The sequence below is a fragment of the Syngnathus floridae genome, chromosome 5 (assembly GCF_059516105.1).
Source record: "Syngnathus floridae isolate MCC-2025c chromosome 5, RoL_Sflo_1.0, whole genome shotgun sequence".
Classification (NCBI taxonomy): Eukaryota; Metazoa; Chordata; class Actinopteri; order Syngnathiformes; family Syngnathidae; genus Syngnathus; species Syngnathus floridae.
The window spans coordinates 4,077,836-4,099,088 of NC_142417.1; the positions used below are offsets into that span (position 1 = coordinate 4,077,836).

At 45.2% G+C, this 21,253-nt stretch overlaps 4 protein-coding genes across 6 annotated transcripts; 1 reads left to right on the forward strand and 3 right to left on the reverse strand.

Moving 5' to 3' along the window:
• Window positions 1-54: 54 nt before the first annotated feature.
• LOC148397576 (protein transport protein Sec24C) lies at window positions 55-6,439 on the reverse strand. Its single transcript, XM_088375582.1, has 18 exons — window positions 5,998-6,439; window positions 5,571-5,857; window positions 5,368-5,424; window positions 5,179-5,290; window positions 4,915-5,042; window positions 4,658-4,793; window positions 4,329-4,438; window positions 3,904-4,016; window positions 3,660-3,833; window positions 3,254-3,449; window positions 2,945-3,112; window positions 2,726-2,822; window positions 2,506-2,657; window positions 2,241-2,379; window positions 1,513-1,820; window positions 1,203-1,400; window positions 860-949; window positions 55-782 (listed from the first exon to the last, which is right to left on the reverse strand). The coding sequence occupies exons 2-18, from the start codon at window positions 5,814-5,816 to the stop codon at window positions 642-644; spliced, it is 2,565 nt and encodes an 854-aa protein (XP_088231708.1). The 5' UTR covers window positions 5,817-5,857; window positions 5,998-6,439; the 3' UTR covers window positions 55-641.
• A 147-nt stretch (window positions 6,440-6,586) lies between these two features.
• Window positions 6,587-17,417, reverse strand: LOC148397577 (uncharacterized). 3 transcript variants are annotated; one of them, XM_088375569.1, is made up of 12 exons: window positions 17,209-17,417; window positions 17,009-17,052; window positions 10,801-11,229; window positions 10,526-10,578; window positions 10,355-10,429; window positions 10,052-10,111; window positions 9,914-9,973; window positions 9,663-9,845; window positions 9,074-9,298; window positions 7,359-8,952; window positions 6,968-7,072; window positions 6,587-6,879 (listed from the first exon to the last, which is right to left on the reverse strand). In XM_088375569.1, the coding sequence occupies exons 2-12, from the start codon at window positions 17,031-17,033 to the stop codon at window positions 6,650-6,652; spliced, it is 3,039 nt and encodes a 1,012-aa protein (XP_088231695.1). In that variant the 5' UTR covers window positions 17,034-17,052; window positions 17,209-17,417; the 3' UTR covers window positions 6,587-6,649. The 3 variants fall into 3 exon arrangements, with proteins under 3 accessions (XP_088231695.1, XP_088231697.1, XP_088231696.1); XM_088375571.1 differs by lacking the exons at window positions 17,009-17,052; window positions 17,209-17,417 and adding an exon at window positions 12,012-12,101; XM_088375570.1 differs by lacking the exons at window positions 17,009-17,052; window positions 17,209-17,417 and adding an exon at window positions 11,874-12,012.
• Window positions 14,368-19,013, forward strand: hs3st1l2 (heparan sulfate (glucosamine) 3-O-sulfotransferase 1-like 2). Its single transcript, XM_088375732.1, has 3 exons — window positions 14,368-14,679; window positions 17,192-17,458; window positions 17,602-19,013. The coding sequence occupies exons 2-3, from the start codon at window positions 17,249-17,251 to the stop codon at window positions 18,265-18,267; spliced, it is 876 nt and encodes a 291-aa protein (XP_088231858.1). The 5' UTR covers window positions 14,368-14,679; window positions 17,192-17,248; the 3' UTR covers window positions 18,268-19,013.
• rnmt (RNA (guanine-7-) methyltransferase) lies at window positions 18,754-21,100 on the reverse strand. The gene is made up of 3 exons (XM_088375695.1): window positions 20,853-21,100; window positions 19,806-20,361; window positions 18,754-19,697 (listed from the first exon to the last, which is right to left on the reverse strand). The coding sequence occupies exons 1-3, from the start codon at window positions 21,083-21,085 to the stop codon at window positions 19,356-19,358; spliced, it is 1,131 nt and encodes a 376-aa protein (XP_088231821.1). The 5' UTR covers window positions 21,086-21,100; the 3' UTR covers window positions 18,754-19,355.
• Between the last annotated feature and the right edge of the window lie 153 nt (window positions 21,101-21,253).

Consider the following 21,253-nt stretch of genomic DNA (forward strand, 5'->3'; position numbering starts at 1 on the left):
AGGTGATTGTGAAGCAAAGCGTACTTCCGGTTCTGGCTTACAAAGATGTCAAAATAAGAGTGTTTTCATGTGTCCTTTTTATTTATTTTTTTTCTTTAAACTTTTTTTAAAATCCTAATCTTCAACAAAAAAAATATTGTTATAGTAATAATAATAATGTTTCATTTCTGGATAGATTATTTCTCATTTGATCCAGGATGATCCAAAAGTTGGTGTTGGTGATTCCCCCCCAATATTTTTTTTTTAACTTAATTTCTCTTGTTTGTTATTTCCCCACGTTTTTCATAGGAAACACATTGAATATTGATTTTCGTTTTTTGAAAATAGTTAACAGTGGGTGGGGTAGTTATGGGCTGAACTGACTATTTTGAAAGGCAATTTCACCCGTTTCCTGGCTTCGCAGCGTAGCTCTCTAGCAGCCTCTAGTGTTCAAACTTCGACAGCTACCAAAAAAAGTAAAAAATAAAAAGAAATTCCAGAATTGTTTATGCGCCAACAAGTGTGAACTATAATTACATGTAAAAAAATAAAATAGAAGTCAATCCCAGCCAAGCCTGTTCTCCAGAGTCTTGTGTTTAACTCAAACCAGTGAATTAATAGTAAATAAATAAGTAATTAAACAAAGGCTTGTACTGTGTGGGTCAGTGCAGCATGCGGACAGAGTTGACATGCAGGTGGTAGAGAAAGTCGGCGTAGGACGCGCCACCATTGGGGCTCTTGTCCTCCACCAGGTGGCGTTGCAGGAGCTCCTCACCGGCATCACCCTGCTTTACCAGGAGCAGCTGTGTGAACAGCCCATTTCCACGCAACGTTACAACAGATTTGAGTGACGCGGTGCAGTATTTAGTTGCGAGCTGACCTGCCGGAAGCACGGGACCTCCAAGTCCAGCGCGTCCAGGAGAGTTCGAACCATGACCGACGAGGGGGTGTCCAGAACTGGCAGCTTGGTCTGGATGAAGAACATAACACGGAAAAAAATGAGTGGTCATTTGGTCAGCTCACTTCAGCCACAAACTTGTTCCACAAGAATATTTTTACAATTCCACCCCTTAAGATAGTTTCACGTAGCAACATGAAATTTGGTAAATATGACCATCAGGCTACATTTTACACCATTTTACATAGAGTAGTTTAAAAAAGAAAAAAGGTTTCTCCCATTCAGTACAAAATTGATCGCTTTGTGAACAGACAAAACAGGTTACCTCTCCAGAGGGCAGGGATGCCAAGCATCCCACGTTAAAGAGCTCTGCCAAGGTGCTTGCTGAGACATGGGCTCCCACCCACAGCAGGAGGGTGTGGGGGGTGTGCAGCAAATACATCCCACCCGGATGCAAGCTCGTGGCTGAACAGCGTAGAGCCCCCTCCTCGTCCTCCTTCACATTTCTGGTGTGGGACAGTGGCTGAAGCAATGAAATGACGAGGTTCCAATTGTGACTTCAGCAAGGAGCAGCAAGTGAGTTTAGCTTTTTCTTTGACTTGTCCATAATGATTTTTATTTTTACGTGTGCGTACCAGAGGGATCAGCGTTGGGTAGAAGTGCGTGACGCAGGCAGCGGTGTCCAAGCCGAGCGCCCGGCAACGCAAACCCAGCCGACTGTGCACGGAGGTACGCAGGCCGGGCAGTAGGACGTCACTTTTCCTCAGACTGTTGACGAAGACGGGTAGCGCTCGCAGGCCCCGAGGGAGAACCAGCTGACCGGACGACGCCCATGTCGAAGAGGAGCAGCCGTGACGGCGGTAGGATGCCAACGCCTCCGTCAGGTCCCTCTGGAGCTCCTCACGCAGATCCTGCAGGGGACGCTCCAAAGCGGCACAATACACTGAAAACGCAGAGAACACACAGGGTCTTTATAGACAATATAACAAATAAATATTTTTGGTTATAAAACGCTTGCATCGAGAAAGGAACTGTTTTACAAAAGTTTGTCATTTAATATTAGTTTACAAGAGATAAAAAAAATGATGTGTGGGGGGGGACAATATTTGAAGCTCCTTATTATTGACTTAGTATGTTGTAATATGTTTACATATATTTAAAAAAAAAAAGGCAAACATCTGCAAGAAATTGTAGATTTTTTCTGATTTCAAAACAGTTAACGCCGATTAATTGGTCGGACCCCAGTAATTATTATACCAGACTACTTTGAGAATCTCTGAATTTGATCATATTTCTCCAAACTTTTAAAACCACAGTTGGCACGTTGTCTCTCTTTAGTCATCGCTGCTTTTGTGCATCTTACTCTTCTTGCAGTAGAAGGCCAGCAACGTCTGTGCCTGGTATTGGCGGAACGTGTCTTGCAGGTGGCGTGAGCATCGCAACATTAGCGTATGCACCCTGGATCGCCGCTCCCCCGTTGGTGTGTTGTACGCCAGGACTGCCTAGCAAGAAAAGGAGAAAGAAAAACAATATTGTTAACTAAACCTGGGGGAGAAAAAACAAATAATACCCTAGCAATTGTTTACATTTTAGAAGTGGATAGAAGAACATCTACAAGTGTGCCACACCTGTATAGCGACGCCCCGACTCTCATCTAGAGCGGCGCCGTCGTGCACCAGCTCCACAGCCAGCATCGTCTGGCAGTCTATCGTTGCCATAGCGACCCGGTTAGGGCTCGGTCTGGGCACGAAGAGTCCGTAGCAGCCGGACACGCGCATGCCTGGCAACAGCGTTGCATTGTAGGTATTTTGTAAGAGATTGTTGTCGGACTGAGGTTCAACATCTCACCTTTGCTAACAAACAAGCTAAGATCTGCCTTGTAGCCGACATTCGCCGCCACAACCCGATTTAGATTACGGCTAAAGCGCTCGCGGTCCAAATCCCCCTGTGGATAAACACACGTATTAGCCCCGTTAGCATCTTTGTATGTTTTCATAGTACTTCAACACACATGTTAGCATAGCAACTGCTAGAATGTTAGCATTCGATAGGTAGCTGTTGCAGTACCTGCAGGTGGTTGTAGGAATACAGCGCGCCGCCCGTCAAATAAGGAACATGACCCGGCCAAGCTCCGCCCACATCTTGCGAGGAGAGGACAAACAGATGAACGCCGCATCCCTGACGGACGCACGCCTCTGCCAATGAGATGGCTCCCTCCGGCGGCTGGAAGATGGACTGTGAGAAGAAGCAATGATATACCTGAGAGTGTCCGGGGCAATTTCAAATACTGGGACATAACAGTGGACGAAGAGAAACTTTCTGATTTGAGCGACACCTTGACTACCATGCCACAAATCAAAATGCTTCTTGCCTTACTTTTGGCTTGCCGGTTCCGAAGAAGCCAGCTGAGGATTGTTCCATCTCTACCAGCGGAGCCGAGTGGAAGACAAGCAACTTGCCGGGACAGGCCAGCGTCTGAAGGACAGCCAGACCTGCTTTGACCGGAAGCTCTGCTGGGACGCCTGGCGAGTCGTCACCGTCCGGACTCAACTGGGGAATGTGCTGCAACACGCTGCACAACAGCACACAAACGTTACCATTTGATCAATTGTTATTAGAAGCCATACTGCAAAACAGGGAAAGCTGGAAAAGTGACAACTTTCTCTACAAATGTTGTTTACTTGGTATGTTAGCCTACATTGGTATTTGAAATAGTACTATTACCAGTATTAGTAAAAATATATATATATTTTACAAGACTTTATTTCTTTTCTTTTTTTACCTGGAGACATTGTCCATGCAGTCCCCTAGGGGGAGTACTAGCCCCTCCCTGACTGGAAATTGCAGCTCATCCAACGTTTCCGCCATGACCAGCATGTGCGGGCGAGACAGGGTGGGGCTGAGGTCGTACAGCTGGATTCTGCTGTCGTATGTCAGCAGGCCCACGCGGACGTTTCTTGGGCAAATTGGAGGTGAAAGTGTGTTTTAGCATGATTGTGTTGAGATATGCTTGTTGTGTGTTTTACTTGTCGAGCGAGGCGAGGAGAGTGTGTATGTGTTGCGTCACAAAATCCAAATGGCCGCCTCGTAGCGCTGCCGCCGACACGTCAATGGCCAGAAGTAGCGCCGCCGCCTCACCCTGTGGCAAAAATGTACAAAATTTGATATTTATTATTGGCAATTTTGCATCTATAAAATAATCATTAGCAGTGGTTTATTTATCATAATTTCAAGTTACCCATTTGACAAGTATACTGCACGTGCATCCGATTTTAGCAACAATTGTAAAACATTTATATATTAGGCAAATCGGAAATGGAGGAAAAGTGGAAAAATTTTCCTTTAATGCCCGATGGTTACTTCAAACTTAATAGCGGACTTCTGGCATCTTTCGAGACGTTTTGCCGCTCTCTTCTTGATTGACATGCCTGCCAAACTAAAGTAAAATGACCTTGACAGCGTGGAGGACTTCGTAGGACCCCATGTGGAGTTCAGGCCTCTGCTCCCGATCAGGCCGGAGCCCGTCCACCCCATCTGTGGGCTGGTAATGTTGCCACGGCACTGCAGGACAAAGAAACACTGCTCGGACGACATAACGTTTGTCAGCGGTACCCTTCGCTCACGAGAGCCCCAACTAGTGACCTTGTGAGAAATTTCCTTGGCTTTGTATTGCCACAATGTGAGTGTCATGAACCACTTAGCTTCTATTTGAACCTGAAAAACTCTTAAGTTGGGACACTCGTAAGTCAAGGGAGCACTGTCGGCATTTATACGGCTTACCTTCGGTCAGCTTTTCACAAAACGGGCAGCGGAACCTCTGGCCGCAGTCCTGCCAACTCATGGCGACGCACATGGATGCGCCGCAGCAACGACATCCCGAGATGCACGAGTCGTCCGGGACGACCGGAAGAGGCTTCTGGAAACGAGATGTCAGTGAAGCTGCGTTGAAGTATTTCTTTGTATCATTATAATCCAACTCGACAAGCGCCATTTAAACTGACAAGATAATTAGACAAAAATGGAAGTTAAAAACTTACCTCTAGTGGGTTTTGTCTGGCTAAAGGCGTGACTAGAGTGGCCAGAGGCAGCCGAGCCAGCAGGGCAGTGGGACCATCCTGGGGCAAGCAGTATGTGGTGGAACGGATGGCACGGGGGCTGGCGTTGCCTGAATAGACGATGACATTGTCACACACTGCCACAATTTTTTTTAAAAAGCTGTTATTTTTAGGTGTTTTCAGTATGCAGGCATGTCGAAATTTAGAATTGTGTGATTGTCTCCTGGAAGTGAAGCAAATTATTACCTCCATCCTCCACGATGCAGGAAGTGGTTGGCAGAGGAGGTGGAGGGCCAAAGGACTCAGAGATAAAAACCTTGCCTTCCCACTCCGCCCTGTCGTCCGCCATCACTTTGACCTAGACCCAGTTACGGATGAGCGAGCAAATTATCCAAAATTTTTAGTCTAATTTAAAAATAAAAAATAAAAACTTACAGCACTGGGAAGCAGCCCGGGGTCCAGTCCATAACGCGACTCCAAATTTGGAGATATCTGTACAATGGAAACACAACTTTAGAATTGTACAAATATAACAATATTCACCCCCATCCCCAATTTAATTAGAAAAAAAAGAAGTTCATAATGATGATTAATATATTATTTATTGAGTATTTTAGGAAGGGAACTACTCTGCCAACCTGCTGGGGTCCATCTGCGTAGGGGTGCGTGATGACAGGGCAAAATCCTGCCGGGTGACCACCAGGGGGCGTCCATTGTGAGGACTGTCCAGCGAGGGAACATGGCAGTGGCTGCTCGGAGGGCGAGCCCAGGTTCAGACGCATAAAGTCGGGTAGAGGACTGCACAGCCGTCCGAGCTCGGAAGCTGTGGCGGAACTACAGTGGTGCGCCCACAGCGGGCTCTGATTGGCGGCACGGTCGTCCATCAACCACCATACCTCACTCTGATTCGCCCAATTTTCGGTACCTAAATTTATATAATATTTGACATTTTTGTATAGAAAAATATCAGAAGACCATACAAAGAACATCTTGGAAAAAAATATAAAAATAGAGAAATAGTGGAGGAAGACTTGTATGTTATAGGATAATGAGATGATATCGTACCTTTTAATACGGGCGGAAGTTGCAGCCATTATGTGCGGGAATTACATTACCCTCCGGCAGCAAATCAAACAGCTTCAGAAGGGGAATTCAGTCAACTGGAGTAAACCTTAACATTCGAATAAGAGCAAATTTGGCCAATTGCATTAATGGAGGGCGACTAGAAGCTAGGACAGGAGTAACCAAGGTTTGCATGCCAATGCTAGCATCCAAGACAGCTAACAGCACGGCGGAGCGTATCCGGGATTCCTTTCGCAGTAAAATAAAATAACAGAAATTGTCATCGTGAAAATTCAAAAACATCTGTTGTACGATAAGTCGAATTACTCGACTTCAAAATTGTCTAGTCTACTTGAAAAAAATGCGATCATCTTAGTTATGTATGTAATGCACTAGAGTATTTAAAATATGCATTATTTTTAAACAAATTTTAGGATTCCAGCGAATGTTCCAGTCCGACCAGGTGTTTTACGGCTCCTAAAATAAATTTGCTAAAAAGTTTACTTCTCTAATTTAAATGATATTTAATTGTAGTTCGAATCTCTTTTGAATTACTGACAGTGAGCATAGAATTGAAAATACGAAACTATAATCAAAGTTTGTGAACATTTATAAGAAACAAAGGATAAGAGTGTCAAAACTGTACAGTAAGTCATCAGTGCTTAGAAGACTTGTCTTGTCTTTTGAGGGCGGTGATCCGGTTCCTCACGTAGTCCTTGACGCCCTTCCAGGAGCGCCTGCTCAGCGCTTGCGGCTCGGCGTCAAGACAGCGGAGACAGTCAAGCTTCTGCGGGACTTTGTGATTTCGGATGAGGGACATCATGTGTTTCTCCACGGCAGCGACCTCACAGTCGCTCCACTTCTGCTTGTTGATCGGGGAACCGGCTGAATTGAAAAAAAAAAACAAGAAAAGCAAAGACGAATCCAAAACTGTCAGGACCAGGCAAAAATGATCACACGCCGACTTGCTTACCTTTTGCAGACCGCCTGGATGCTGTAGAATTGGTCGTGTGTGTATCAGCCAATCCGGTGAAAGACTCACGGTGGTTCCATGATGCAACTGGCGCTGCATTTAGACCTACAAGATCATTATGGTTGTTAATTGTGTATATAAATACAGTATTTTCTTGTCTGATACATTTTAGAGCAAGAGCTGCTTAAAAACATCATAACATTCTAAAAATAAAATTCAATTTATACTGCCCCTTCTGTAATGGATTCAATGAATAAAGAAAAACGTTCAAATTTAATTAAAATTAGTTAAAAACCTTTTACACGTAATGGCCTCAAACACAAAATAATGTTTTCTCCAAATTTTTATCTTTTTTTTTTTTTTTTTAAATAAATCCAGGACTGGTCCTCACTTTCAGGGTCCACGCCAACGTTGTTCCGAAGACTCTTAACTTGGTTATTGGGCCCCAGGATGAGGTCTGCCTCGGTGGGGTCCATGCTGATGACCTGCAGCATCAGGGTGTGTTGCTTGCGAATGCCGGCCGACGTGAGCGCCTCGAAATTCCTGACGCCGCTGTCTCTGACCAACATCCGCACGCACGCCGAGCCGCGATAGGCGGAGAGTGAGTGCGGACGTCCCAGCAGAAAGGGGTTCTTGGCGGGGACGCCACAAGCCTCGCGCACTTCCACCAGGAGCTCCAGTGCTGAGAGGAAGGTTGGTTTGAGCAAGACCGGGACCATGCGGCCGCACGTGGAGCGGATCTCCATCCTGCTCAAGACCCTGCACATTCTCCTCTCCAGGTCGCTCAGTAATAAATCCAAGTTCTCCTGCGGGTCGGGCTTCTTGACAGATGTCAACACGGTGAGCGGTAAGTTGGACACCTCGCTGTTCTGTCTCCTGTTCAACAGAATTATCTGGGCCAGAACGGTCCTGGCCAAAATGTCATATGTTTCCGCTGAGCGCTCCGCATGCAGTTTCTCCTCAGCGAGGTGGGAGATTTTCTCAAGGTGGAAGATGAGTCTCTTCACATCCTGGACATCCAGAACTTTCTCCCTGGATTTTCTTTTGGTTTTCCTCAGAACTGACAAGGCACCTGAGGAAATCATCTTGGCCCAGCGCTTCCTGTAGACGGCCAGAAAGTTCTTGGCCGATTCGGCCAGGGCGAAGTCTCCGCGCTCTAGCGCCCTCTCCTGAACGATGCGGCAAACCTGCTGGAGAGAGTAGCCCAGCTTGATAGCCAGCGAGGGCGCGCTGTACGTGCGGGCAGCCGAGTCGTAGCCGGCCAGGACGTTGACGGCGGCCACCACGTGCGGGAAGTTGTCTGGGTCGAAGAAATCCTCCAGCCTCCTCAGCGGCGTCCTCTTCCAGGCCTCCAAGACCAGCCGAGCCATCTGTCGCAGGTTCTGCCGCATGTAGTCCTGCCGCTTGTCGTCCAAGCCGTACCGTGCCAACATGTCCTCGCCGTAGTCCAGCAGGACAGGCTCGCTGATGATGAGGCGGGTCACGTCGTCGTAGATCATATGCGACAGGATGGCGCGTAAGCCGGCGCTGATGCTCAGGTCGCTCATGGCCTCCAGGGCGCAGCGGGTCTCCACGCGTTCCTTCCCTATGCGCGGCTCCTCATCCTTCTTCCTCTTCTGCCGCTCGGGGCAACGCTTCATGTGGTACGCCAAGTTCTTTTTCATGTACAAACCTCGACAGTGCAGGCAGTGCAGGAAGTCCTGCACCTGGACCGTCTTGGTGGGTCTTTTGCGCGCCGCCAGCTGGCCCTCGCCGGTCCGCAGCACTTGCTTGTTGTGCGCATAGTTGCCCTCGTTGGTGAGCCGTTTCCACAACTTCTGTCTCTCTCGGGAGCCTTTGGGGAAGCGCAAGGCGGCGGACACTTCCTCCTTGTGGCTGTGTTGGCGCTGCATGTGCCTGGACAGCTTGATGATGGGCTTGGAGCAAAACAAGCAGTAGTTGCGGCGATAAACCCGCTTCTTCTGGCCTTCTTTCATGGCGCACACCTTGATAGAAAACACATGCCATCTTAAGTTTCCCACAAGTGACTTGCTGAAAGACCCGAGAAAAGTCAATGGAGGGATTTGTTCCTGAATTATACGGAGTTTTCTTTCAAACTGAACACACCTTCACATTCCTCAACCGGCTCCATTCCGTCTTGGCTTCCCGCGGCTTGCTGGGAATCGGCACTGAGCAGGGCTGCTTCTTGCTGCGCAGGGTCATGGTGGTGCCGCGAGGGGATCTTGCCGAACGGTCTTCTCCCAAGTCCGACAGAGCGTCAGACACGTCGCTGTTGTCACTTTGTAAGAAATCAGAGCCTTCGTCTGATGATTCTTCGGCAGAGGGTTTTTCCTGGAAGGGACAGAAAGAGAGAAAAATCCGCTTATTTTGTTTCCCCCTCCACGTTGATACATCGTAAGATAAAGAAAATTCCCCCCAAATATCTTTATTGTCTGAATCTCTAGACCACAAAACAAACGTATTATTTTCTTTTGTTTGTCATATGTTCATAACACATAATGTGGCTTTACAAAAAATGAAAGTGACTTTCACAAAATGTTCCTTTGCTGCTGTAGAATTTACAATGAAGAAAAAAAAAACTGTGGCACATTAGTAGAATGTCTGCTTGCGACTTCCCTAAGTATAGCCAATTTAGGAAAGCAAAATATTAGCAACGAGTGTCATTCGCAGTTCCCCATGCGATGCGTCATCTTACAGCTTCAGCTGCACACGCAGAGTCGTCCGTTAATTCGTCGCTTTCGTCTTCTTCATGGCGGCGCTTGCCCTTGGACGGAGGCTCTTGGCGAGGCTCGCCGTCGGATGGCGCCGGTTGCGGTGGAGTCGACGGGCGGAGCTGTGACGCCGGTGACGGTTCGTCCGACGAGGCGTACCACTCCGGCTGACGAAAAGGAGCGCGGGGATGCTTGAACACGAAAATGAAAGTGCATATGATAAAAAAAATATTACCTCGCTTTTGTGCGGTGTCTCGCTTTGAGGTGGTGATGACTCGTCCGTGGACAGAGGCGACTGAGGACACAGCGATACGAGTTCAGCCGACATGCCGTGTGTGTGGATAAGTGGCAATAAAATGGAGTTTTTGTTTGCCTGGCCGCCTGAAGGGGGTGACTTCACACTGACGTTGTCCTCTGGAGGCAATGATTCCAGCTGGATGGGAGAGAAAAGTCCAGATAAGGAGCCAAATTTGCTACGATGAGTCTTTTAAATGAGAAACAATTGGTACAGCTTTAAAGATGATTGCAATTTAATATGCGGGTTTTTTTTCTTTTCCCCAAGATTCTCTTCCAAAGCAATAATCTAACCTGTATTACAAGAAATATCATATTTATATATAACGTTTTGCTTTTGTTAAGCTAAAATAAACGTGAATGGAACCCGAGACACACTGACCAGTTTGTCCAACTCCGACAGCTGCTTGAGTAAAAGAGAGCGCTGATGTAAAATCATAGAACGTTTTGTCATCCCCTGAAGACAAAAAAAAAAAAATATTATGAATGGATTGTGCAATCTGAACGGCCTCCAATACGAGTTGTGATGTAAAAGCACGGCCATTTTCCTCACCGGTGTTTGAACAGCAGGAGCATCTTTGTCAGGATGTTCAGAGTCGTTCAAGGCTGCAGGAAACAAAAAGAATAAGGTTGATTGATATTGACACCAAATTATTTCGACATCAATCTGTTCCAGGCCTAGGAGTGCAATAATATAGAAGTTATCTTAACTAAATAAACAACATCAAAAGAAATCTGTCACTCCTTCAGTCTCCAAACATATATTGAGAAAGATTTGTCCGTGTTGGAAGTAAAAATAAACATCCCCAAAAATTTGTGAGAAATTACCGTGGCAGTTCGCCGAGTCTGTCCACCGAGGTGCCGCAGGGGGAACCAAGGAGGTTAGGCTGTAAGCGGCAACCACCTGGATTCTTGGAAAAGAACCCGGAGATGAGGGCGGCTGAAAAGAGGGCTGCGTCGAGGGGGGTGGCACGCCGGACGCACAGAGGGGCGCCATTTGGGCTTGATGCCCGGCCTGCAGTGGTCTGAGCTTTTCTTCGGCATCCATCAACTGGGGCGGGTCAAAGGTAGCGCTGGCGAAAAGCGAGGCGGGCGAGACAAGGCTGTGGATGTGCGACACGGACGCCAGATTCTGCCCGGACAGCGGGTTGAGGAGGGAGCTCTGTGAGGAGACCGCCGACCAATCCATCTGGCTTGCCCATGGTTCACTTTTTTCCGTCGTCATGTGGTCCATTGTTTCCTGGAACCCATTTGCTCCTGTTAACGAGAAGACCATTTGAAGAGACAACATCCAATGACGTTCACTCCCAAAAGAATATTCTAACGAACAAAAGCAAAGTCGAACTTCCAGTATATTCACGGGAGTTTTAATTATTTTTGACCAGTCACATTTCAGCTTCAATGTGTTGCCGTGTCAATATAATCTACCAGAGGTCTTCTGAATTAGTAGTGCTGGCTCTTGTTACTTCTACTACGCTAACAATGGCACTATTTATCTTCTGACTCTTGATATAAAGAGTATTTTTCCATCCTCTTTTCAGTCAAAGCACGTTTGAAGCAATAAACATACTGATTATAACAATTAATCCATATTTTTTGTGATTTTTTTTGGTCATGTTTTTATAAAAACAGTTGGTACTTAAGGGGTTATGTTAGGTAAACCAATGAAGATCCAAATACCAAAAACATGGCTTGTCATCGCTAAAAAGTAATCGATCACTCAAACATTCTTTTTCTATCACCTTTTGACGCATTTAGCCAATTTGCTGTACAACGCCCAAACAGAGCACAAAATTCATTTTGAATATTAAAATATTAATTATGACGACAACAACAATCATTCTTTCCAATTATAATTGTAACAAAATGAGTCCTGATTTCTAGCTTCTTTACATAGTTACCTTGTAAGCTAAATCGGGCTATCGTCGTCCGGCGGAGTAAACCACTTGCCTAACAATTTGTAAAATTAATGAACGAATTGGTACACTACGACATTTAAAGTTAATGACAAAAAATGTTTGGCAAGAAAAGCATCATACCTGTACAAAACAACCGGAAGAAGTACTGCTCACGGCTTCCGGTTTATCGACACGTAACCCGGAAACGAATTAGAACACTTCCGAGTCACATTCGAAAACTTGATGTTAAGTTTTTATTTTCGTTTATTTGACTTGTATCTTTAAATCAGAACTTGGATACATATTTAGGAATTCCAACAACCGGGATTAAAATAATATTTTAAAACCTCATTTATGGTTTCCAACAAGGATTATGGTTTCCAATTTGGGGGCTTTTCAGGTCATTGTTAGGATTTTAAATTTCTCATTTGAATTTAAAATAAGTCAGGCTAAAGGTGGATAAATGCCTAAAAGACACACAAAATTAAGCCCTCCCCAAGAAAAAAAAAGTATCCCACTGGAGAGACCATTCATTCATTCTTCATTTGCTCCTTCTACTGCCGAGTGCTTGCCCACCCAACACACACTAAATTATTAACCCAATGTTCACACTTGACCTGCTACTCACACTCTGGCCACGTGGCACCCCTAGAATGGAAACCCCAGTGTGGACGTCACCCACAAATGGCATGTCTAGAAGGCTAAGAAATTAGATTCGTTGTTTACAGATGTACACAACACAACCAGTACGCATAAAAATTCAGTGTGCACACAAAAAGACTTTCTGAAGGATGGCTTTTATTTCCCAAACTAAAGGATCAAGCAAAAATACGTGCTTCATGGCAGCCTCCCTCTTTCTTATTGGTCACAGCTTCTTGAGACTTTTTTGTTGGTCTACTCATGATGACCATACCCACCAAATTTCACTAAGCTAAAATAAATCGACTTTGAGGGCTGTTTTTTTATGCTTGAGTATGGCAAAGCTCTCAAAATAGCCTGAGGACAATAACAAGCCATGTGAAGAGGGTCCAAAATATGGAATCAATAAGTTGCCATGAGAAGCAAATAAAAACAGACAGCAAAGCCAGTGAGCGTCAGCAAAGGCGGCGAGAAACCCCCCCTGACAAGCGTGTAATGAGCCTATGCGAGTATCTCGCACCATTTCATTGTGTCTTTATCTCCTCTCGCTCAGCTGCCCAAGAAAAAGTAAAAGGGGCTGCCGGTTTGGAGCAAATTACCCACGCTTATTCCGCAAAAACATCCCCCTTGCATGGCCCGGCGGGGGGCCGAGCCACCACCAAATTGTTTTGTCGACCGAGGACATAGGAGGTGTGCCAACATGTCGTCAAAGACGGAGACGCGGGAGAAGACATTTTTCGACTCGAGAGGGGGGAACGAGAAGAAAGGGGGACGCTGGAACGTCTCCCGGGGATCCCGCCACCCGCCGAGAAATTTGAAGGGGGTTTGGCTTTCTAGTTTGGAAAGAAAACCTTCCCAGTGTCCCAAATAGACGTTGTACAAGGGCGCGTTTCAGTCGATGGAGGGCTTTTGGTGGTGCAGAATAGATATTCAGCACAATCGCTGCCAGCATAATGGGGGAACCCGTCAAATGCCACTCATTCACCCATCTATATTATAACAATGGCTATAAAAAGTCTACACACCCCTGTTCAAGTGCCAGGCGTATGTCATAACATTGACAATCCACCAAGAACATGACCTATAACCTCTCCAACTCAGTTGAAAAAAATATTTTCAAGGGTAAAACAAATAAGATGTGTTTGCACAAGTGCGCACACCCTTTTAAAACTGAGGATGTCGCTGTGGTTAGAATTAACAAAATCACATTAAAAAAATGTGTTCAATTAAATTAAACTTTGCAAGATAACAGCAATCTTTGCAAGGGAACACATTTTTTTTTCCCATGTCACCTTAGAGGCGCAGTACAGTAGTATTGTGCGTTCGTTTTTAGGCCATGACAAAAAAAAAAAAAAAATCAATTTCAATTTAACGGACGATCAGATTTAACGGACAACCCCTACCCACTAAATCTAGGTCCTAATGCATAATTTGTTCCATGCACTTTTTGTGACATTTTCGTTTCATGGTGTGCTGACATTTTTTTTTTCTAACGTAAAATGCATCCCATGGCTCCATAAAGGCTGCTAAATGCTGATCCTGAGTGACAAAAAAAGGTCAGTTCCATTCAAATAAATCTGGAAATTGTGGTTGCATTAAGGAGACAACTCTGTTTCTTTTCTTGATATGAGACCAATAAAAAAAATGAAGTGAGAGGCAGTCGCGAATCCACTATTTTTTTCTGTGCCTTTGTGTTGTTTTGTTCTGACGCACTCTAACTTATTTATGATAGAAGGGACTCGCCCCAGCAGACTGGAGGAGGAAAAGGAGGGCGTGTGTGTGTGTGCGTGCGTGTAAAGATAAAAAAGGTTAAAAACTGGGAATCATCTTGGGGGTGGTGGTGTGACGGAAAAAAAAATTGAGCTGATGTGACGGAAATGAAAGACAAGGTAGAACGGAGGAAAGGGGGGGGCTTCCCCGAGGCGTGCGTGCATGTGTGTGTGTGTGTGCGTGTATTATCGCACGCACGCTCCCTGCCTCCCAGTCAGTGGCAGCATTGCACGCTCAGCAAGTCGGTGGCGGCACAAAGCAAAGTCGCTCCATTTGCCGCTTGCGCGCACACGCACACTTGCTCCAGTGACGAGAGGTGAGGCACGAAGAAAAAGCAAAAGAAAAAGAAAAAGCAAAAGGAGCCGAGCGAGAGCAGAAGAGCGCATGCAAGAAGACACAAGTAAGATCTTGAAGCTGACTTTATTAACAATTTTTCGGACCGTGTGCTTATTGGGAGCTGTGTCTATATTGGCATGGTTGAGTTCACCTCTGTTTGCTGTGTTAAATGCAAATGCAGTTTTGCGGGATTGTTGCCCAATTGTGTAGTTCAAGTTTAGCTTTTTAAATATACCGATAAAGTTCACATCAATATCTTGGCGCTATCGGGGCAGCCAATTCAAATCCAAGAAAATTACATTTATTACGTCATTCCTTTTAATAGATTGAGTTGTTCAATTTGGGTAATTTACTTTTTTTTCCCCCATCAGTCACACCTTCAGTCTCTGATGAATTGTTGTTTTTTTTCAGACGCGGTGGTTTGTTAAAAATTGAGCACGTCATGATTAAGTTCCCTCTATCTTATGACATTGATGTATTTTAAAAGAATTTGGGAAAAAATATAATTTCTCTCCTTTTTTCTTTTCATTGTAATCTTACATGTCAGAATTTGTCAAGATACAATCATAAACCTATGGGAATACCATTAAGATCAAATATTAAAGGTTATTTTAGTCTTAGAGTTATGGTACACACATTTTTAAGTATTTAAATCTTTAATTGTAAAACTACTACAATAAAGTCCGAATTTGTCAGGAATAATTCTATAATTGTATTCCAACAGTCAGGTTTGTGTAAATCATAAAACTATGCTCTTAGAAAATTACAACATAGTCATTTCCCAAGAATAAAATTTTTATCTTAGGATAATTGTATTGCCTGGAAATTTAGAATTTGTTTTGAGAAAAAAATTGGAATCTTACCATTGTCTAAGCAAAGTTAAAAAATAAAATATTTACAATTTTCTGCTCTCATTTTCATTTCGATTTTCACTTGTTGCACTTCATAAAAATAAATTCTGTCCATTTTTTGTGTAATCCTGCTTACTACCAAACCGACGAAAAGGAAGTCTTTTGCATTTATATTAATTTGGCTTTCCCGATCTTTCCCTCTGGGTTGTGCCGCCCAGGTGGGCCACCTGAGAACCGGTTTCCATGGAAAGTTTAACATATTATCCAAAACACACCTGAGGACGGAGGCAAACCTTCAGCAGTCTCCTCACGTGTGCAGTATTTAACCCAGATAAACATCCAACCCTGACCCTGACGATATTGAGCTCGCTGGTCCATGATGATATTGACCAGACACGTCAGCCCCCCCAACCCCTCCTCCCTTCCATCTGCCATGCTTCCAGACCCCCCGCCCCAAAAACATAAGCCAGCACGCGACCACTCCATCTACGGCGTCCATCACCCTGAAACTGATTACCCCTCCCAAAAAATGGAAGCCTCCCCTAAAAATGTATGTCAGGGCCCTGATAATCACTGTGAGAGAACACACACAGTTGTGTGTCAAATAGAAATTTCAATCAATAGGTGATGGAAACATGAACACATGAGATGATCAGGGTGGACTTCAGCAAACACTGGCAATTGACTAGCTCAAAAAAAAAAAAAAATTCAATTGAGCTTAACAATTAGTCTAACTTGCATGAAAACAAATCAAAATATGTAATCAATCATAATAATTTGAGTTTTTTTTTTATCACCATTTCCACAATCATTTCTGGGGCATTGGCTCAAGTAAGAAATGATTTATTTCCCAGTAGACTGTTTCACTTGTGTCAAAATTATGAGCCATTTAACGGCACTACTGTTACAAACGGCTGAGTGTGCTTTTGTACGCGTGAAAACGAAAGCGGCACTAAGAATTGCCGTTGTTTGGCTTTTGATACGGTTGACCCAGATCTTAGCATGCTCTGCTAGCTTAAGGAGGAGGAAGAGGGGAGGTGGGCCCGTGTTTGGCTGAAGGGGGGTACGTCGGGGTGGGAGGGCTGCTGTGCACACCCCGCTGAGTGGGGAAAAATTATTTTGGAGAGGAAAAAGATTTAGTGAGGAAAAATTGAGAAGAAAAGCTGCAAAATTGTTTGGGGTGTCTTTCTGGCTTCAGCGACAGTGAAAAGGTGGGGATTTTTTTTAAATTGCTCTGATAATACATGTGAAGGTGGAAAATTCACAGGCACAGCACACAGACTTGGCAAATATTGCAACATGACGCCAACGGCGCCTCATCAGGGACGGGCCAGAAGGTTTCATGGGGGAGGGCCTGTTCCCCAAAGATGCAATTAGCTGTGGAACCAGGTCGTGTGTCTCTTTTGAGAACATCCATATTACACTTGTGTGATAATTAATAACAACAACAGGAAGCTGGAGAAAGGAGGTGTTCTTTAAAAAAAAAAAAAAGTGATACCACACCTAAAAAAGATAGCACAGCGAGTGTTTGTCTCAACTCACCCAGCAAACTGCAACACCCAAGCATTCATTTAAAAAGCTGTCACCTAAAAAGAAGAACACAACTGTGATTTCTAAACTACAACTAAACTAGCATGCTAAAAAAAAAAAAAGAAACATGACGAGCAACGTTAGTTCTCTCAAACCCAGTTCAACAATAATATAAATATGAACTTTTCGTCTTAGTTTTTCTTTCAGCTCACCTGAGCACCTTGCTTTGCGTCGACCGATGTGTGTGTCGCCATGCTGTGGACGCTGCCGGTACTGCTGCTGTCTGTTCGCTTGGCCGTTGGTTGGAGCTCTTCCGGTGACGTCATCTCTCGAGTATTCAACAACGGTAGCGGCATGCAGAGGTTGCCTGACGCCATCATCATTGGCGTGCGAAAAGGAGGAACCAGAGCTCTTCTGGAGATGCTCAACCTACACCCCGATGTAGAAGTGGCAAAGGCAGAGGTATATTGTAAAAGCAAAAAAAAAAAAAAAACCACCCTCCTCCCTCCACCAACAAGGGCATTTATGTATGTTTAATATGAGGAATGTCAAGTCCCAGCCGGATTATTTAAAAACGTGATAACGCGCCCTCTCCCTGCCAAAAGGTGCACTACTTCAACGTGGAAGATCACTACAAGCGAGGCCTTGCCTGGTACCGCTCCCAGATGCCCTTCACCAGGACCGGCCAGTTGACGTTGGAGAAGACCCCCGGCTACTTTGCCGCTCCCCAGGTTCCGTCTCGGATCCGGGCCATGAACCCTGGCACTCGCCTGCTGTTGATTGTGCGAGACCCGGCCGAGAGGCTGGTGTCCGACTACACGCAGGTCCTGCACAACCGTCTGGCCCGCCAAAAACCCTACCAACGTCTGGAGGAGCTTCTACTCCACGAGGGCCAGGTGGACGCCAGCTACAAGGCCCTCCAGAGGAGCCTCTACCACAGGCACCTGGCCCGCTGGCTGGAAGTCTTCTCCAGGGAACAGATCCACGTGGTGGACGGCGACGCCCTGGTCCGCGACCCCTACCCCGAGCTGAGACGGGCTGAGCGCTTCCTGGGGCTACCGGCCCGCATCGGCCCGGAGAACTTCCACTACAACAGCACCAAGGGGTTCTACTGCCTCCTGGAGGCCGGACGGGAAAAATGCCTGGACCAGTCTAAAGGGCGACCTCACGCGCCCCTTGGTGGACTCGCCTTCAGGAAGCTCTGCCAATACTTGGCGGAGCCAAACCGCTTGTTCTTCAACATGGTGGGCAGAACTTTCTCCTGGTGCTGAAGACACAAAGAATCATCCACCTTCCACGCTGTGTGTCATTGACCCAAAAAGAACAAGATGAAGTGACTTAATAACCATGCTGGTGCCTCCATGGATATTTAAATCAAAAATAATAACGATAAGCATTTTATAAAAATAAAAAAACCGCAAAAAGGCAACTGGAATTAGATATCAAAAGCGGAAAAAAGCATGTCAAAATAACTTGCACTATGAATTTTTCTAAAATGTAAATCAAAATTACAGACTGAACATTTACAAGATGTTTGGACTAGCAAAGCATTTCTGTTTTTGTTACATTAGGTTGAATGTTAAACGTAAATATCATTTTTTTAGATTCACCATAAATGTATCGCGACTAGTTTTTTGTGTTGTCTTTATCGAATCAAATACATTTTCATTGATCATCATCTTGGGGTGACGTTACTGTTGTCGATGCTTAATTAAGCCCCACCAAAATGTTTAAATACAGAATTATCAATGCCATCCTTGAATTTGTTTTACTTTAATAGTTGTATTCACAAAACCATTTTTTAAATCCCAATAATCATGCTTTCCATATTGCTCAAAACTGATCTTGTAAATTGGTCAAATTGTGACAAATTCACATTGTCTCACTCAAAGACAACAAAACATTTACTTGGTTGTGTTATTTTACATTTGATGTGCCGACAGGCACATCACAGTCCCAACTATTTGTATATAAAGAAAAAAAATTAAAAATAAAACGCATAATATGTCCACTTAAAGAGCGTCTATTAATCAGAAGACGTTTGAAACTGAAGTATACAGGCGGTTTCTCAAAGCAGCAGTGATGAGGAAAATGAAGAATATAGAGCTTGAGTCAACGGAGCCCCAGAAAGGACATGGAGGGGAAAAAAAAATATGGATGGCTCAATATGAATCGACATTTTGAACACTTGATGCCTTATTTGAGGTCGGGAAAAAGTAATTAGTCAGCAAAAATTCCGTTTTTTTATGTACAATCTTTCTGTATTGACACCACAATTTTTTTTTCCTCTCCATGTCATGAACGGGTGTCCGTATGGGTCAGTTCCTCAGAGTGCATTCTGGGAGTTACCATACCTCCATCAGGACATCTTCTGGAAAATGAACACCAGGTAGATACTGGTCGCTTCCCACTCAGACCTGCTGAGCGTACCCAAACGGATCCTGGCGTCACCCGCCCGGTCGCAGTGCTCACGGGCGTGCCGGTACTCGTCCTGGTCCTCAGACGGCGGACCCTCGCTGTGCTCACCCGGGAACTCCTCCAGCGACATCATCTTCATCATGAGATTGCGGTGGTGGCTCAGCTTCACCTTCTCTTGGTAGAATTCGGAGAAGCGCTGCTTGGTCACCAGTCGCATGCCGTAACGTGATGCCATGTGCTCCATCAAAGGGAAGTAGACCAGGAACTCCGGGACATCCACCACCTAAAAAAAAAAAAAAAAATAGTACAGCCGAGGACCTACCACATCTTTTAAAATCTGCAAGTACAAGCTGTTTTTTTTTTTTTTAAAGAAGGGGGGGGGGGGGTATACCTGCTCTAGGTTGAAGTGGTACTGACATCCAAAGAGCGGGTAGTTGCCTTTGCCATCGAAAGTCACCCGGTACACGTCATTGCCGAAGGAGAGGGAGTCAGACGCCTCCAGACGCTTGACCAGCTCGTAGGCGTCCGGCGTTGTTCCGATGAAGAATCCACCCGGCTTGAGGCGCTCGCAGGCGTTCCTCAGCATCATGTCAGCCTTGGCCTCGCTCTCAAATGAGTAGTGGTACACAAACTGGCAGCTGCAGATGTCAAACTTCAAGTCGGGCTGGTCCAAATTGTTGGCAAGGAGCTCCTTTGTGCAGTCCGCCGTAATGAACTGGGCGCTGAAGATGCCTTCGTCCCTGTGACTCCTCCTCCTCATGTCCTCGTAGCGACTACGGCACTGCTCCACCGACACGCCGGCGATGTCGACGCACACCAGGTGGTCGATGCCGCCCTTGCGCCACTTGAGCAGGTCACCGCCCTTGCCGCAGCCCAGGTCGAGCACGGAGAGGCGCCGGTTTTGGCCAGCGTCTCGCAACTTCTCCACTGTCTCGCCGATGAGGACGCTAAGAATGGATAGACAGATAGATAGATCAATAGGTTCTCACAGCAGTGATATGGTGGGTAATTATCAGGGCCCAACGAAAATGGAGTTTTGGTTTTCGACCGATGTAAATTCCGATATTTGACAAAAGGAAATTCTGATAAGCGATTAAATGGAAGATTAAAAAAAGACAGTCCCCTCTAGAAAATGGAATGGGAGGGTCCATTGTGTTTTGGATCAAAAGATGCATATTAGCCAAAAGTTCAGACTTCCAACTTTTATTTCATGGTGTTTCGTGGGTTGAACAACTAAGTAATTTTTGTTTGAAGCCACTCTTCGAGTCAGCAAAGTATACACGTGACTGATGGGGGTTTGTTTGCTAATGAGTTGCCTTTTACTAGATTGATTGCTTATTCGTTAGATAGCAATTTGTTTTTTAACTTTGCGTTTCACTTGTCCATTCATCCAGTTATTAAAAAGTAAATAGTGACCGATGCAAAAGATGACGCACACCTTTTCATCCAGTTGTTGAAATTCCGCATGAAGAAAATGCGGCTTTGGCTACGTACGGCCAGTCCGGTCTCTTGGAGCCGGTTGTAGTGGTTGGCCACATTTGTGTTGTGGTCAACCTGGACTTTCGACCGCTTCCCCGGGAGGGATTCATCGTCCTCGTCGCAGCATTTCTTTGTGCCGTCGCCGAGAGCGTCCATGTTTGTTACGCTTGTGTGTATACAGACACGACGCATGCGCGTAATACTGCTTCCGGGTTCAGAGTGCACGCACATCCGGGGTCGAAATGGTCTTTTTTAAATAGGTTGTAAATTAAGTTAATTTTAGTAAAAAACTAGAATCCATATATTGGAAGAGTCAACTATATTCTTTAACAGGAGAATCGCCCTCTTTTGTTAAGACAC

Excerpts from the sequence above, each read along its gene's own strand:
- LOC148397576 (XM_088375582.1), bottom strand. The coding sequence starts at position 5,816 with ATGGACGACCGTGCCGCCAATCAGAGCCCGCTGTGGGCGCACCACTGT. Across the intron at positions 5,291-5,367 it reads CCGGGCTGCTTCCCAGTGCT|GTCAAAGTGATGGCGGACGA; the intron begins GTAAGTTTTTAT and ends AACTGGGTCTAG. Across the intron at positions 4,794-4,914 it reads CCAGACAAAACCCACTAGAG|AAGCCTCTTCCGGTCGTCCC; the intron begins GTAAGTTTTTAA and ends TCTCGTTTCCAG.
- LOC148397577 (XM_088375569.1), bottom strand. The coding sequence starts at position 17,033 with ATGCTTGGGTGTTGCAGTTTGCTGG. Across the intron at positions 9,974-10,051 it reads CACCCCCTTCAGGCGGCCAG|TCGCCTCTGTCCACGGACGA; the intron begins GCAAACAAAAAC and ends CTGTGTCCTCAG. Across the intron at positions 7,073-7,358 it reads CGTTGGCGTGGACCCTGAAA|GTCTAAATGCAGCGCCAGTT; the intron begins GTGAGGACCAGT and ends ATGATCTTGTAG.
- hs3st1l2 (XM_088375732.1), top strand. The coding sequence starts at position 17,249 with ATGCTGTGGACGCTGCCGGTACTGCTGCTGTCTGTTCGCTTGGCCGTT. Across the intron at positions 17,459-17,601 it reads TAGAAGTGGCAAAGGCAGAG|GTGCACTACTTCAACGTGGA; the intron begins GTATATTGTAAA and ends CCCTGCCAAAAG.
- rnmt (XM_088375695.1), bottom strand. The coding sequence starts at position 21,085 with ATGCGTCGTGTCTGTATACACACAAGCGTAACAAACATGGACGCTCTC. Across the intron at positions 20,362-20,852 it reads TTCAACAACTGGATGAAAAG|CGTCCTCATCGGCGAGACAG; the intron begins GTGTGCGTCATC and ends ATCCATTCTTAG. Across the intron at positions 19,698-19,805 it reads ACCACTTCAACCTAGAGCAG|GTGGTGGATGTCCCGGAGTT; the intron begins GTATACCCCCCC and ends TTTTTTTTTTAG.